This window comes from Mytilus trossulus, chromosome 8 (assembly GCF_036588685.1).
Source record: "Mytilus trossulus isolate FHL-02 chromosome 8, PNRI_Mtr1.1.1.hap1, whole genome shotgun sequence".
NCBI lineage: Eukaryota > Metazoa > Mollusca > Bivalvia > Mytilida > Mytilidae > Mytilus > Mytilus trossulus.
The window spans coordinates 37,321,924-37,338,310 of record NC_086380.1 but is presented as its reverse complement, the minus strand read 5'-3'; the positions used below and the strand labels follow the sequence as shown (position 1 = coordinate 37,338,310).

The window sequence follows — 16,387 nt, the reverse complement described above, 5'->3', positions numbered from 1 at the left end:
GTATGGATCAGTATGTATATATATTTTCTACTGAACTTTAACCAATAAAATGGCTTTATACCTGAGTTAAAAAAAATGTTTTGCTTTTCGACTTGTTACTATCTGCAATCATGTCGGCAGATGGAATCATGGAATTCAATGTACATTTTGAACGATTAACGTTAACCTTTAACAGTTAATCAACTCATTCGGTAGATATTTTTTTTTTAGAAAAACGCGTCGGTAGCTAGCATGCAGTTTTTAACGTTTTGTTTTCAATTTTTATCGGTTGCATATGATTATATATCTCCTTTTATCATTAATTTCAGTTCAAATTTTTGATACGGAAGAAATTTTTAATTTGTGGTGTCGCAATGAACGTTGTGCTAGCCACGAATGTTTGAGGTTCCGTGTTGATATCTGTTTTATACACTTCTACCCGCTATTGCACGCTGAGAGTAAGATCAAATATAACGTAGTAGCTTGGAGTCAGGATACTGCTATTACGTATCTAAATAAACTCACCATAGATAGATACCAGGATGGCAGTTTTGTTTTTGCGTCAGACTTGTGTTTTGTCTACAAAAGACTCACCGGTGACACTCACATCAATTAAAGTTAAAAAGGCCAAATAAAGTATCAAAAAGGCCAAATAAATTAAAGTTAACCATCCAACTAATCGTTCTGGTTTTGTAAAAGCTCAATACATTCATATCATATAAATGTATACCTATACATTATTTTCAGCCTGCATATTCATGTAATAGTTGCCGCTGTCTATATAAGACACACATATATTTATTTGTAGGTGTCGGCATTTTGAAAATTGAAATTATAAAAAGTTTATATTAACGATAAATGGTTATCTATTTGGGAATCGGAAATATAAATATTTTTCACTAAGGTGACATAATACTTGACTTGGATACTTCCATGAGAGGATTTAATAATGGTACATTTTCCGGTGCTGATAACTGATTTTGAAAAGGTTGGGGCCTAGTCATGGAACGACCATTAACTTCAAATGAGGGTGGGGATATGTATTTTACTTTAAACAATATTCTGATCCCCAATTTAAAAATATTCAAGCAGAGGACAACAAATATTCTGAATGCAAATTTCCCCCTATATCTTATATATGCGGTGGTCAATTTTGAACCCAATAATTTTATTGATAGCGTTAAAAAAATTAAATAAAATTATTCGCACATAGCGCGAAAAGAAATTTCTCACTTCGACAAAAACCATACCCAACCCCCCTTTTGAAGTTTTAATGGTTACTCCCTTGGACTGATGCTTGTAAAAAATATATGCATTTATCATATTGTAGCTCCATTAGGGTTCCTACATACGCCAATGTTTTAAAATAACCAATAAAAGGAATACGATGTTTTTTTTTTTGTATTCGCAATCGGGGATAGATCCGTATTTGTAATAATTGCATTTTTAAGTTATCGCACGACAATCCACTTTATTCAAAGTAAAAGTACGCAGCGAAGTTTAGTCAGAATGAGGCCAAGGTCTCTACAGGTTTAGAACCCCTGCAGTAACTCGTTGGCCGGTTTGTTGCAAGAAAATATTTCTGTCCCTATCCAACATACGGCCTCATTTTCCAGTGGCATATACATATGCCGACCATCATCATGAACGGACTTTTACATGACCTACCCGTTGTATATATTGTTAATTTGTTATCGTCTTGAACATGCATGAAATATTTGCAACTGGCAACCAACAATCAATCATCAGTTTAAAATAAGTCGTTTTACAAAGAAAACTAGCTTTCAAATCTCTCGGGCAAAGTAGCCTGCGTGTTTGGTGTGAGCCAAGGTTCGCCTTTGGACTGCAATTGTTTACTTTTACAAATTGTGACTTGGATCAGTGCAGAGTTGTCTCATTGGCACTCATACCAAGTTTTTCTTATATCTTCTTAGACTGCCACGGAATTTGTCATTTTAATTTTCCTTTTGATCAAACCGGCACCTTTTCAATTATTTCGGTTCTTATATTAACTTGACTTTTAAATATTCGAAAAATTTCAGCGTTCCGTGCGTAAATGCTTTACTTAATATTTCAGCGTTTTACATTGTCCTGGTTTTTCGAGAGCACCATTGGTGTAGGCACGGTGGGTGTAGGCCTATGGTTAAAATACACAGGCACTTGTTTCTATCCATGGGAAGACCCACTATCAACGTATATTTAAGACCCACTATCAACGTATATTTACGAGTAAATATACGTTGATATTGGGTCTTCCCATGGATAGAAAAAAGGGTTGTTCATGATGCAGCAGACGACGTTGAACATATTGTATGATGTGATTGCATCGCAAATCACTACTTATTGACCGGAACATCCGGTTTTCTAAACCAATATGGCCGATTACGGTGAAGACAATAATTTTCAATCTGGAGATAGATTCAGGTCCGATTGCAGTTGTTTATCACTCAATTTGCGTGAAATTCAATGTAAAAGCGTTCAGTAACTTGTCTTTTGTCATGCTAGACCCAATTATAATCCATTTAAGCGAAAAACAGCCGCCATGCTGACTAAAACTACTACCAAAATCACCACACGTGCAAACATACAATAAAAAAAATCCGATGTTTTAGATTTTTTTATACTTTAAAATTTTCGTGTCCTCCATCTATTCAGTATGATGTCACGTAGATCAAACACATGTTTTTAAATTGACAGTGCTAACTGACTTGGCATTCTTTTTCTATTTGTCATGTTCATTATCTTCCAATTATCCATCTTCGCTAGCCAAGGGTTACGATCCACTCCCGCTCTCTTCACCCTTGGCGGATTGTGGCAACATTTGTGATAACAGTGTTGCGCCATCTATCGGAAGATACAAATCACGCCAATTCCAAATAAATTATTTTTGACCAATGGTAGCAATTGAACTCTTCAGTTTGGAGGTAAAAACACGGTAGCGTCTAGATTCTACACACTTGGTAAAACCGGAAATGAAAACATAGGTCAACATTCATGCATTTGTGCATGAAATATACACAGGAACTGCTATTTGTTGATTAAAAACATTCAAGTTTTCGTTACATATAGTCGTATGTTTAAGGATGTAAAGATTTGTTGCACAAAAAACACGTGGCAATTGTTTACAAACACTTTCTACATTTACACGTGATCATGTTATTGGCGCATTTTGATTGGATGCAGCGAGTTTTGACTGCAACCAATAAAAATCCTTACCTTGTGTCTCCAAAATTCTATCTCAATCCGCCAAGGGTGAAGAGAGCGGGAGTGGATCGTAACCCTTGGCTAGCGAAGATGCCAATTATCATGATTAATTCATAACTATAACATACCTTCTAACTGTCACTATTTGCTGGGGATTCTCCCCATGAAAGCTCCCAAGTGGAAATTTTCATAGAGCATTTATGTCCCAAATTTTAAACAAAACAGTTAATTTAATAATGACTATAGCCTACACTGGGCTACAGGCTAGTATAGGATTTTAAAAGTATGATGAAGCCTAAACACAACATTAAAATACATTTTAAGACGACCTTTTTTGCATTTCAAGTTGATTCAAGGAACAAAATGAATTAAAAAAAATGAACAGAATTTGATTTATATCCTTTGAAATTCTTTTAAAAGATATGAGCCATGAACAACTGAATTTAGTTGTGTCACAGGACTTAAATTCTAGTTTTTATCAATGCTAAAGTCTCATCATACTTTGCACCATCTGATTGGCCTCTAAATGTACACTCATTGGATATTTATCCTTTTTTTTTTTAAGTGGAAAAAAGTTTATTTAAATGCAATCAATAAAAAGAATATGAGGTATGATTGTCACTCAATGAGACAAAAGACCAAATGACACAGAAATTAACAACTATAGGTCACTGCATTGCAAGTATTGTTTTTTTCTACATAGAGATCAAACATGATTTGATGATTTTTATTGTAAATAATTTCCTCATTCTTATTTAAAAAATAGGGTATGGACATTGGTATTAATTATTATAAAGCAACAAAATAAGGTAGGAAAAGAGGTTCTGATTTGTCTTGGTCCAGAAATGTCTACTGCTTTGCCAAACTGTCTATTAATCATGTCTATGAAATATGTCTCCTACGGTGCCCAACTGTCTATTAAACTTGGAGCCGAATCATTTCCGAGCTGGTGACGAACTGTCTTGTAAAGTTACCTTATCTAAATAGCGCATGGTTGAGGGTAAGACTGGTTTCTGAGAAAAGTGTGCTTTTTACCTGTTAAAAGTACTTGACAAAGAACCAGTTTAAAATTATCGATTGCAAGTCTGAGGAGTCTTGAGATATAAAAAGTTTCAATTAGTTTCAGTTTAAAAAGGAAAGATGTCAAAACAAATCTTCTTTTCTTGTTTTTTTTTTAATAATTATACTTTGTTCATCAAAGTTGGATTAAAATTTATTTTCTGCAGAATGATTCTACTTGTCCCATCGGACAAGCTTGGTATAGCTTTCACTTGTCTGACCTTTTTAACCTCTGGTACCAGACAATCGGACAAGCGTTATTGTCGAGGCCTGTCATGCCTGTTAGATGTAAATGATTAGATCAATATTTGATTAAAACCTGTTGTTGAAAAAGTAAAATACAAATTTTCAATAAAAAATGGAATGTGCAAGGTATATATATTAAATATTAACAATAAAACAAAATTAACAGAATAATGTAAATATTTAAACCTGAAAAAAATGTATATGTGTCAGTGGCGGATCCAGAACTTTTCATAAGCCAATGATAAGGGGGGCCTCCCCCTGGATTCGACTGTGTGTTTGCCAGATTTCTATTGTAAGTAAAATACAATACTGACCTGCTTGATCTGCCATCTCCTTGTATAAATCATTAACATGATTAACGTGATCTATGTCTTATATTTGTAAAATTTATTTAAGCTCTGAATTAGTTTATTTATATTACAAGTTCTCTGGGACCTCCATGGATGAAAATTTAATAATGGAGTAGCTTTTACCATGACAAAACCCTGCCTCTATCATGTCTATAGACTATATATATATATATATACGGTGTGGCGTGATCATTTTTTTAACACATTTTTAACATTGAATATGTTAACTTGTAAGAACCAGGGTATACATGTATATTGTTACTTATACATTTGTATTTTATGTAGATAAAACTAGTAAAAATCATTAAAACATTTACCTCGGGGCAGTGACTTTTGTAGCGCCCTCACGCTTTGATAGTTCATTTGTATCTGTCCTAAATGTGTCCCAAATATTTGCCACTGAACGTTAAAGGTGTTAAAAAAATGAACATATTTTTCAACAACAATTAATAAAAATATGCTGTCCCAATTATTTAACACTCAAATTGTATCTTTTCTTTTTCAGAAGTGATAATTACGACAACTACAATAGTGGAGGAGGTGGTCAAAACAGAGGATATCGAGGTGGTGGCGGAGGGGGTAGAGGTGGTGGGGGTGGCGGTGGTGGACAGAAGCCTCTACCCACTGAACCCCCTTTCACAGCATATGTTGGTAATCTACCCAATGGATTAGTGCAGGGAGATTTAGAATTAATATTTAAAGATTTACGAGTAAGTATAAATTGAATTAGATCCTGATACATGCCTGCAATGAACATGATGAAAAGTCTGTAAATTCATGTTAAAGAAATAATCATTTGTTAACATTTTTAAAAGGTTTCAGACAATTAGCATTTATTATGCTTGTATAGACTGTTTTATTTGGCACATCTAGATAAACTCAAGTTTTCATGTTATTCAACATCAGTCTTGCTGAAGCAGATCTAGTAATCTTGCTTTTAGATTCTGATTTTTCAGCTAAATAAATTCGTAACTTCATTAAAATCTGATATCATCATATTTATAATTATTTTTATTTAGGGTGTTCAAACAGCAAAATTGTCCATTGCAATCGTAACAATGAATTGGAAAAAAACAGTAAATATTATATGAAATATGGTAATATTATATGAAATACGGTAGTATTATATGAAATATGGTAATATTATATAAAATATGGTAATATTCAATATTGTATTATTTTACAGGTTAGAAGTGTACGGCTTGTAAGAGACAGAGATACAGATAAATTTAAAGGTATGATATATTCTTTTCAATTGAGCAATTCTCCCAACATGGAAATTACTGATTTGAAGACAGAGTTGATGTTCAAACTACAAAATATATACAGAAAAATAGATTTCTTAATATCCTTAGCAACAAATACTGGTGACTGGTTGTGAAAACATGAATGTTAAAATAAGCTATTTGTGTTTTGAGATTTAAACATGTTAATACATGTTAATACATGCATGTAAATTCAACCGTAGATGGAAAACATAAATTTTCACATACATGAATGGTTGCTCAAAAGCAGTGTTGAGGCCACTCATCTATGAGAAATTCATTGGAATATAATTGGGCTTAATTGAAAGGTAAATATCCCAATACATCTAATACTGCATCTGTGTCTGTAAAAGCCAATAAAATGATTGGTTAATGCATAAACACTTGAATCTGTTTAGAGAAAACTATAAGTAAAGAATTTTTACAATTTTTTAAAAATAACAATTCAAGAGGATAGGTTTTGCTGAAGTGAAAACTTTCATTTAAAATTTGTAGCATTATTTATATGCTGTGTTTTCTGTATTTGCAATAAGTTATCTGGCTTTTTTGTCCAACAAAGTTCAACAATAGTATAGCAAGTGGGCGCAACAAACATTTATGAATTAAGAGTATTTGTATGTTTATTTTCAGGCTTTGCTTATGTAGAATTTGAAGATTTAGATTCATTGAAAGAAGCTCTCACCTATCATGGTGCAGTAAGTAAACAATTATACTTATTTGTTGGAATGAAGACCAAAGGGCAGTAAATAGCATTTGAGTAATTTTATACTAATTATAAAAAAAGAAGATGTGGGGTGATTTCCAATGAGACAACTCTTCACAAGATACCAAATGACACAGCAATTAACAGCTAACGGTCACCGTACAGCCTTCCACAATGAGCAAAGCCTGTACTGCAGAAACACCGACACTGAGCTTTACCATGACTGACAAGACTGTAGCCAATTAATGGCCAGAATCCTTCACTTGAATTTCAAATATCTGTCATGCAGTATAAAAATCAAATTGTTGCTTCTTAATATCCTACAGACACATATTTATAAAATAACTTCAGGCTGTTCCATAAAAACATACATGAGACCCAAGGAAGGCACTTCCAAATCTCAACTATGGATGGGTGTCATCTATGTTTTTGCATAGTGGAAATGTATGTGAAATTTTGATTTGCCTCTATAGGTGGTTACCCTATTTTTAAAGTGCCTTCCCTGGGTACCGTGTATGTTTTAAAGGAATAGCCCTTATCGAAGAATTCAAATATAGAAAAATAATCTACAAGTGACAGAACACATTGATTCACAAATGTGCATAGTAAAGTAAAGATTGCATGTTTATTTATTATGTAGTCTTTAACATTGCATTCACAACATTTTATATTACAATTTTAATGCTTCAGTTATTTGAAGACAGAAATCTGAGAGTTGATATTGCAGAAAGTAGAGATCGAGGGAAAGATAGGGGCAGAGGTCGTGGAGGTCAAGGTAAATGTTTTAATGGATAAGAATCCTTGAACAAGTAAATCATTATAAAGATAATTGTAAGCAGTGAGTCAGATACAGAACAAAGAGAACAAATTTGAAATTATTTTAGATTGTGCAAGAAGATCTAGAGAATCTTATTTTTTTATTAATTGGTTTTAAACTCAAATTAAAAATTAAAAACAAATGTTTTTAAATATGATGACAGTGGAAAAATAATTATACTTTATAATATCATGTTTTTTTAAGCATTTTCAAATTGTTGTTTAACTGTCAGCTGTATTTCAGGAGGTTTCCGTGGAGGTAATAGAGGAGGAGGAAGGGGTGGACGAGGGGGCATGGATGGAGGAGGTGGATGGAATGACAGGGGTAATGATGATGGACAATTTGGTGATCGGCGAGGAGGTCGAGGAGGGGGTTACAGAGACCGAGGAGGATTTGATGGTGGCAGTAGAGGAGGAGGAGGAGGAGGGTACGATCGTGGAGGTGGTGGATCTTTTGGAGGTGGTGGCAGATCAAGACAAGACCGTCCACCTATGCGGGAAGAGGAATTTCGTGAACCATCTCCAGGTAATTTATGGCAACATAATGTATACAACATGTATGACATGAGTATAGAGTAGAGAAATCTGTGGAAGGATTGCCAATGTTACAACTTACCACTTAAGTTCAAATGATGTAGACTATAGTTCACTCCACAGTCTTCAACAAAGAGAAAAATCCTTACCCCATAGCAAATAAAATTGAGAATGGAAATGGGGAATGTGTCAAAGAGCCAACAACCCGACAATAGAGAAGACAACAGCAGAAGGTCACCAACAGGTCTTCAATGCAGCGAGAAATTCCCGCACCCGGAGGCGTCCTTCAGCTGGCCCCCAAACAAATATATATACTAGTTCAGTGATAATGAACCCCATACTAAACTCCAAATTGTACACAAGAAATTAAAATTAAAAATAATACAAGACTAACAAAGGCCAGAGGCTCCTGACTTGGGACAGGCGCAAAAATGCAGCGGGGTTAAACATGTTTATGAGATCTCAACCCTCCCCCTATACCTCTAGCCAATGCAGAAAAGTAAACGCATAACAATAAAGTATGAAAAAATCCCTGAAATGACAATTCAAGCAAGAAAACAACCTGATCTATGTACAAAAAAAATATATATACAGCGACAAAAGAAAACCACTGAATAACAGGCTCCTGATGTTGGACAGGCACATAAACAGAATGTGGCTTGGTAGTAATGATAATTGATGCCCTACCCCAAATTATAGTTTTGACCCCAATTTCATGGTCCACTGAACATAGAAAATGATAGTGCGAAGTTCAGGTTAAAGTGTGGTCAAGGTAGTATTTGATGAAGTTAAAGTTACATCAACTTGAAACTTAGTACACATGTTCCCTATGACTTGATTTTTCTAATTTTAATTCAAATTAAAGTTCTGACCCCAATTTTCACGGTCCACTGAACACAGAAAATGATAGTGCGAGTGGGGCATCCGTGTACTATGGACACATTCTTGTTTGTGATAATCAGTTTTGTTCAATGCTTTATAGCATTCATGTGAATCAGAACTAAATAAATCTGTGTCACCAAGAAGCTAAGAATATATGATGACAAATGCCTGAATCAAACATAACCAAATTTTAAGAGTCATTACATAGGCGGATCCAGGGGGCCCCAGGGCCCCCCCCCACTTTTTTGTTGATTTTATAGGGAATCTACTAAGCATGACTGGAGTGGACTCCCCTTAGGTCAGTTTATGAAAAGTTCTAGATCCGCCACTGTTATTTTGTTTGCAAATATTTGATATATAAATCATAGTTTGATTATTTATTCAGAATCTGCAGCAGCAAGGCCTAAACTAAAACTGAAGCCAAGAACAGTAGCGGCTCCAGTACTACAGAAGAGTGAAGCTGAACGTAACACTAGTATATTTGGTACTGGTAAACCACGTGAAGCAGCTGCAGATGCTGAAAGTAAAACTAGAAGTAGAAACGTTAGTGAAGGAAGTAATCAAGAATAGCTGTGTAAATACTTATGTGTCGAGGTAGGTTATATACTTATGTGTCGAGGTAGGTTATATACTTATGTGTCGAGGTAGGTTAGATACTTATGTGTCGATGAAGGTTAAATACTTATGTGTCGAGGTAGGTTAAATACTTATGTGTCGTGGTAGGTTAAATACTTATATGTCGATGTAGGTTAAATACTTATATGTCGATGTAGGTTAAATAATTATGTGTAGGTTAAATACTTATGTGTAGAGGTAGGTTAAATACTTATGTGTTGAGGTAGGTTATATACTTATGTGTTGAGGTAGGTTAAATACTTATGTGTCGATGTAGGTTGAATACTTATGTGTCGAGGTAGGTTAAATACTTATGTGTCGATGTAGGTTAAATACTCATGTGTCGTGGTAGGTTAAATACTTATGTGTCGATGTAGGTTAAATACTTATGTGTCCAGGTAGGTTAAATACTTATGTGTCGAGGTAGGTTAAATACTCATGTGTCGTGGTAGGTTAAATACTTATATGTCGATGTAGGTTAAATACTTATGTGTAGGTTAAATACTTATGTGTCGAGGTAGGTTAGATACTTATGTGTCGAGGTAGGTTAAATACTTATGTGTCGAGGTAGGTTAAATACTTATGTATCCAGGTAGGTTAGAAACTTATGCGCCTATGTTGGTTAACAGGGCTTTCCATAAGAATTGTAGTAGTAGGCTAAATTATAATTATAGGTGGCTTTCACATGCGTCTGCTTTGAAAAATCTTTGAGATTTTTTATTTTTTTTTGTGTAGTGTCAGTTCTTCATTATTTTCTTTACATTATGCTGAGAATTCATTTGCTTTTAAAGAAGTTTTTGATAATAATAATAAATATTATTGTAATAAAATTTTAATTTAGCCTACTACTTAATTTTTATGCCCCACCTACGATAGTAGAGGGGCATTATGTTTTCTGGTGTGTGCGTCCGTCTGTTCGTTCGTCTCTTTGTTCGTCCGTCTGTCCCACTTCAGGTTCAAGTTTTTGGTCAAGGTAGTTTTTGATTAAGCTGAAGTCCAATCAATTGAAACTTAGTACACATGTTCCTTATGATATGATCTTTCTAATTTAAAAGCCAAATTATACATTTGACCCCAATTTCACGGTCCACTGAACATAGAAAATGAAAGTGCGAGTTTCAGGTTAAAGTTTTTGGTCAAGGTAGTTTTTGATGAAGTTGAAGTCCAATCAACTTGAAACTTAGTACACATGTTCCCTATGGTATGATCTTTATAATTTTAATGCCAAATTAGATTTTTAACCAATTTCATGGTCCATTGAACATGGAAAATGATAGTGCGAGTGGGGCATCCGTGTACTTTGGACACATTCTTGTTTATGATTAAATTATATAGGTTATATTTCTCTTTATCTACCTGTATGATATCATCTCTGTCCTTGAAGACATTTAGATGATAGACATGATAGATGAAATATTTTAGTTTATTTCTATAATAATCCAATTTATTAAATATCTTGGTTGATTTATTTTGCATAACTACGTTCATTTGTAAAAAAAATAACCCCCCTTTTTCTGAAAAGACTTGTACACATATTTCAATCAAACAATTATTTCTCAAGCATTGTCATAAAATTGATATATCTCCTCTGATTTTCTCATTTTTGTTAACTGTTCAGTAAGTAGGAAACTAAAATCATTTGGAACTTATGTTATTTATTTGTTGTCGACAAATATTTTACTTTCGTTTTTAGCTCACCTTTTCTTAAAGGAAATGTGAGCTTTTCTCATCACTTGGCGTCCGTCGTTGTTGTTGTCTGTCGTCGTTAACAATTTTTCAAACATCTTCTCCTCTGAAACTACTGAATGGATTTGGATGAAACTTAGCATGATTGTTCCTTAGATTATCCTGCACAAAGCTTGTGCCTTGATTTTTGATCCGTCAAAAAACATGGCCGCCGTTACTTAAAATAGAACATAGGGGTCAAATGCAGTTTTTGGCTTATATCTCAAAAACGAAAGCATTTAGAGCAAATCTGACATGGGTAAAAATGTTCATTAGGTCAAGATCTATCAGCCCTGAAATTTTCAGATGAATCAAACAACCCATTGTTGGGTTGCTGCCACTTAATTGGTAATTTTAAGGAAATTTTGCAGTTTTTGGTCATTATCTTGAATATTATTATAGATAAAGATAAACTGTAAACAGCAAAAATGATCAGCAAAGTAAGATCTACAAATAAGTTTATTTGACCAAAATTGTCAATTGACCCCTTAAGGGGTTATTGTCCTTTAATGACAATTTTCACAATTTGTTCATCATATTTGCTAACTTTAAAAAATCTTCTCCTCTAAAACTACTCAACCAAATTCAACCAAACTTCAACTGAATGATCAGTAGGGTGTATAAAATAAAGTTTGTGTTTTTTTTCTATTTAGTCAAAAAACATGGCCGTCATGGCTAAAAATAGAACACAGGGTAAAATGCAGTTTTGGGCTTATATCTCAAAAACTCCAGCATTTAGAGCAAATAAGACAAGAAGTTAAAGTATTTATTAGATCAAGGTCTACCTGTCCTGAAATTTTCAGACGAATTGGGTAACTGGTTTTTCAGGTATAATGCCCCTGAATTGATGATTTTAAAGAAATTTTGCAGTTTTTGGTTATTATCTTGAATATTATTATAGATACAGATAAACTGTATATAGCAAAAATATTAAGCAAAATAAGATCTACAAATAAGTCAATTTGACCAAAATTGTCAATTGACCCCTTAAGGAGTTATTGGCCTTTAATGACTTTTTTTCACAATTTGTTCATCATGTTGACTTACTTTAAAAAATCTTCTCCTTTGAAACTGCTGTATCAATTTCAGCCAAACTTAGGCTAAATGAGTTTCAGAGTATCTAGTATAAATTTTATATTTTATTTCCTTGTATGTCAAGAAACATAGCTCCTATGGCTAAAATAGAACATAGGAGAAAATGATTTTTTTTTGCTTTTGAAGAAAATAGGACGATTCAAAGAACATTTAAATAAATTGAAAAGCCAAAATAATCATTGATGAGAGATTTAACCAAAAAAATTAAGGTGAGCGATTCAGGCTCTTGAGAGCCTCTTGTTTACCTTCATCTCTAAACACCAAGTGGGCTTTGAAAAAGGAACTACATGAAAAGGTACTGTTCCAGATTCTTAACAATATTATTAGTTACATGGTGTGTTAGTGACCTAATACAATATATATGGGATCAGTAAATTCAATATGGGGTGAGATCGAAGCTCGAAACCCCATATAAAATTTACTGACCCCATATATATCGTATTAGGTCACTAGCACACAGTGTAACAAATTTTTCTTACAAGCTACGGTATCTTTACATGTGGAGTTTTGACTAGCAGAATACTATACAGAACACAAATGCAAACAATATCATCTTTTTAGCTTTAAATGTGTTTTATGAATTTATTTCAATCGTCCATTTCATGTATCAGTTTCTTCCTTTGTTGAATACTTCCAGATTTCTTTTTTTGTTTTGAAAGGGAAGTAACTTCGTTATGCCAACCATAACAACTTATTAGCTTTATTTATGTTTTATGAACTTATTTTAACCTTCCATCATAAATTTTTGCGTCTGTTGAATCCTTTCAGATTTTCCCTCAACACTGTGTTGTTTTTATAAACCGTATTGTTTTTAATAAAGGCATCTTTTTTGTTTTGAAAGGGAAGTAACTCCTTCTTAACCCCATATGGTAACTAACCCTATATTTTTTAGGACACCCTATATCAAATATACATAGTCACCACGTGTAGTCCTTTAACCAATCATATCTCTATAAATCTATAGGAGGTAAGATAATATATATTACACTTTCATTTATTTGACTGATATTATTTCATAACATACTATTGTCGATTTAGTATCTACGCTATATTCAGTGTATAACTTATATATTTTTTTTTTTCAGAAACTCAAACGTGCTCCATTGTCTCACTATTCTCAAGATGTCCATGTGGCCAGCGCTTACCAAGAATTACATGAATTATGACCAACACGGAGATTTTCAGATTGTTACTGATGTTAATAAACATATATTTTTCTACCCAACTTTTATTTCCAATGAAATTGTTTTTTTCTAACCTTGTTTGAAATTAGGCCATTTGTTCCTTAAGCATACTTTTATAGCTTTTTATCAGAAGAGTTGGGAGTCTTGATGATGATCTTTTAATTGCAATGTATGTTAGTTAGATAGGAAATAGACATTTTGTTATGGTTGTGTTTAAAACAGTTAGTCAATTTAGTGAATTTAAATTCTATCAAACAAGAATACTTCTTAGTAGTTAACAGATGTAGGGAAATTTGAATATTCAAAATAAAATTTTCTTTTACCCGTATGCCATAACGGTCACTGTTGTATCTATTCATCCCTCAAGATTTTTATGTCTGCTTTTTTTAAGCTCATGAATCAATTTGAATGTATGCTAATGCTTTATATCTGTTAAGATTTATCCATATAAGACTTCCTGTTCAAGTCAAATGGTGATTAAGTTCGTCTTTTTTTCAATGAAATTTATAAATAGAATCATACATAAACATGTTTTTAAGTAATTCGTTTATAAATTTTCTCAGGATGATTTTTTTGAAAATCAGGATAACAGATTTTAATTCTATTTTCTTTTGCAATTCAGTTTTCCATATTAAAAATATTAGAAATTCTAAAGAAAAGCGCTCCATTCCTTTGCATTTATTCAAAAACCATCTCATTACAAAAGATAAAAAACTATATCTTAATCATTTATATGGATGAGTAATTGATACATTTATTTATTGTTTAGATGATAAATTTTGAAGATAATATAGAAAGACCCATAAATATCATGGCATGTAAATTTTTTCATATATAACAAGTGCTTGGTGTTTGTTGACAAGATTTTGTATATATATATTGTTACAATTAAGTGACTATTATATTGTGAGTAAGGGCTGTTTGTTTGAGAAGAATATATATCATTACATATTATGTGTTAGTGATGTGTTCTTTGTTCTTGGCTTTTGTTTTTTTAGTCCTTGGTTGCTTTTCAGACATTTATTATTTAAACTGCAAACATTCAGCTGTCTAACTCAAATTATGTACATTATATAAGTTACCATTTATGCGTTAACCAATTTCTTGGTCATGTTGTTAAATAATTATATATTTTCTCCAGTGCTATTGAAATACATTGTGAGGTGCTGAAATTAGTATTTGTTTGGTCAAAAACATACGATTCAGGTGACTCTACAATAGAAATGCCTTTATTTACCTCGGCAATGTTAAATTCAACACCTAAAACAGTTTGAATGCTCTAGAGAAATGTTAAAATTAATTGAACAACTGGCCAAAAAATTGGTTAGTATGTAAATGGTTCTTGGTGTTATACATTTAGTGCTGCTATTCTTTGCATAAATACACACACACATTGTTTGAACATTGAGGTTTTATAAGTGAAGGACTAAGTAATATTGAAGTGGGCATTTTCCTATTGTATTACATAAAATTGTGAAATACAATTAAAATGAAGACTTGTTTTATATAACATGGAATTTTTGGAGCAAATATTTTATTAAATTTCAATCTTAAATATAATTTCATACTTTTGTTTTATTGACATTGAAGTAAAAAAACTAGAGAAACTCGAAAATTTGAATAAAAATATATGTGTGATGTTTGTCAATGAGACAACAACCAAACAATACAAAAAAACCCATAAAAATATTGAGGGGATTGTTCAGAAACCAGATGCATCATTGAAATAAAACCAGGTCGATGTAAATTGTTATTTTTAATACAGTATTCACACTGTCTATTTATTTGAGACAGTTTGATGAGTTTCCACGAAAAGTATAAAGATAGAAATATGATCCTAGTTTCAAATTTTAAAATAAAAAAAGGTCTTCAATGTTGATGTCGAAAGAACAGCAAATCCTCTGTTTGAGAAATTTCTTTGATAATTGGCCAACGTCATTTTCAGGCTGGGGGCAGGGGAAGGAATTTGTGAGGTTATATCACATTACATCTAGTCAGAGGGGTGTCTCTGTTATTATAAAAGATTACACTTCATTTAATTTTTTTATTATTTTTTATAATTTTTATTTTACTACAATATTACAGCATATGATATGCCCTTACTTTCTTAAAAAAAGATAATGTTCGTTAAAAATTGCTGAAGTATCAAAAGTATTAAGGTTCCTTCCTTGTTGAACTAAGTTGTTTGTTGACATTTAAATGTGTAGGAAATATTGCATACATTCATGACAAGATGAGGGTGGATACGACAAGCTTTGTTAGTAGGTTTGATTATCGCTGTTGATATTAGCTGGTTTATCCCTCATTGTGTACATAATAAATGTGTTCAAATGTACATGAATTGTATATGCTGTACAGATTGCACTGTACAAATAATAATAAATTTGTAACATATCAGTGTTTTTTGTGTCTTTATGGGAGGTTGTACATTATAACTATGACCATTTAAGGGAATCATGTAGTGTTTGTTGTGTCTGTTACTGCACCAAATACACATTTGGAAAGGGAATGTCTTATAAAAAATAAGTAAGTATATTCAATATACTAGTAATATGATAATTGTATTTTCATACATTTACCTAGAAAGAAATGGCTACTGCACTGGTGATATCCTTGAGATTTAACATTGAACCATAAGAGGTTTTATATAAATCCAAGACCTAAAGTGAACTTTAAAGAATAGATATAACAATAGAACCAAAAGTTTTGCTTAAAGGTGGCAGTGATGAG

At 32.7% G+C, this 16,387-nt stretch overlaps 1 protein-coding gene and 1 long non-coding RNA gene across 2 annotated transcripts in view; one reads left to right on the top strand and one right to left on the bottom strand.

Annotated features, from left to right (window-relative positions):
- LOC134680915 (uncharacterized) overlaps window positions 1-16,387 on the bottom strand; it is a 499,914-nt gene that overhangs the window by 453,693 nt on the left and 29,834 nt on the right. The window lies entirely within an intron of this gene.
- Window positions 2,273-16,054, top strand: LOC134680910 (eukaryotic translation initiation factor 4H-like). The gene is made up of 8 exons (XM_063540204.1): window positions 2,273-2,403; window positions 5,344-5,548; window positions 6,025-6,073; window positions 6,734-6,798; window positions 7,497-7,581; window positions 7,867-8,148; window positions 9,424-9,632; window positions 13,559-16,054. The coding sequence occupies exons 1-7, from the start codon at window positions 2,354-2,356 to the stop codon at window positions 9,606-9,608; spliced, it is 921 nt and encodes a 306-aa protein (XP_063396274.1). The 5' UTR covers window positions 2,273-2,353; the 3' UTR covers window positions 9,609-9,632; window positions 13,559-16,054.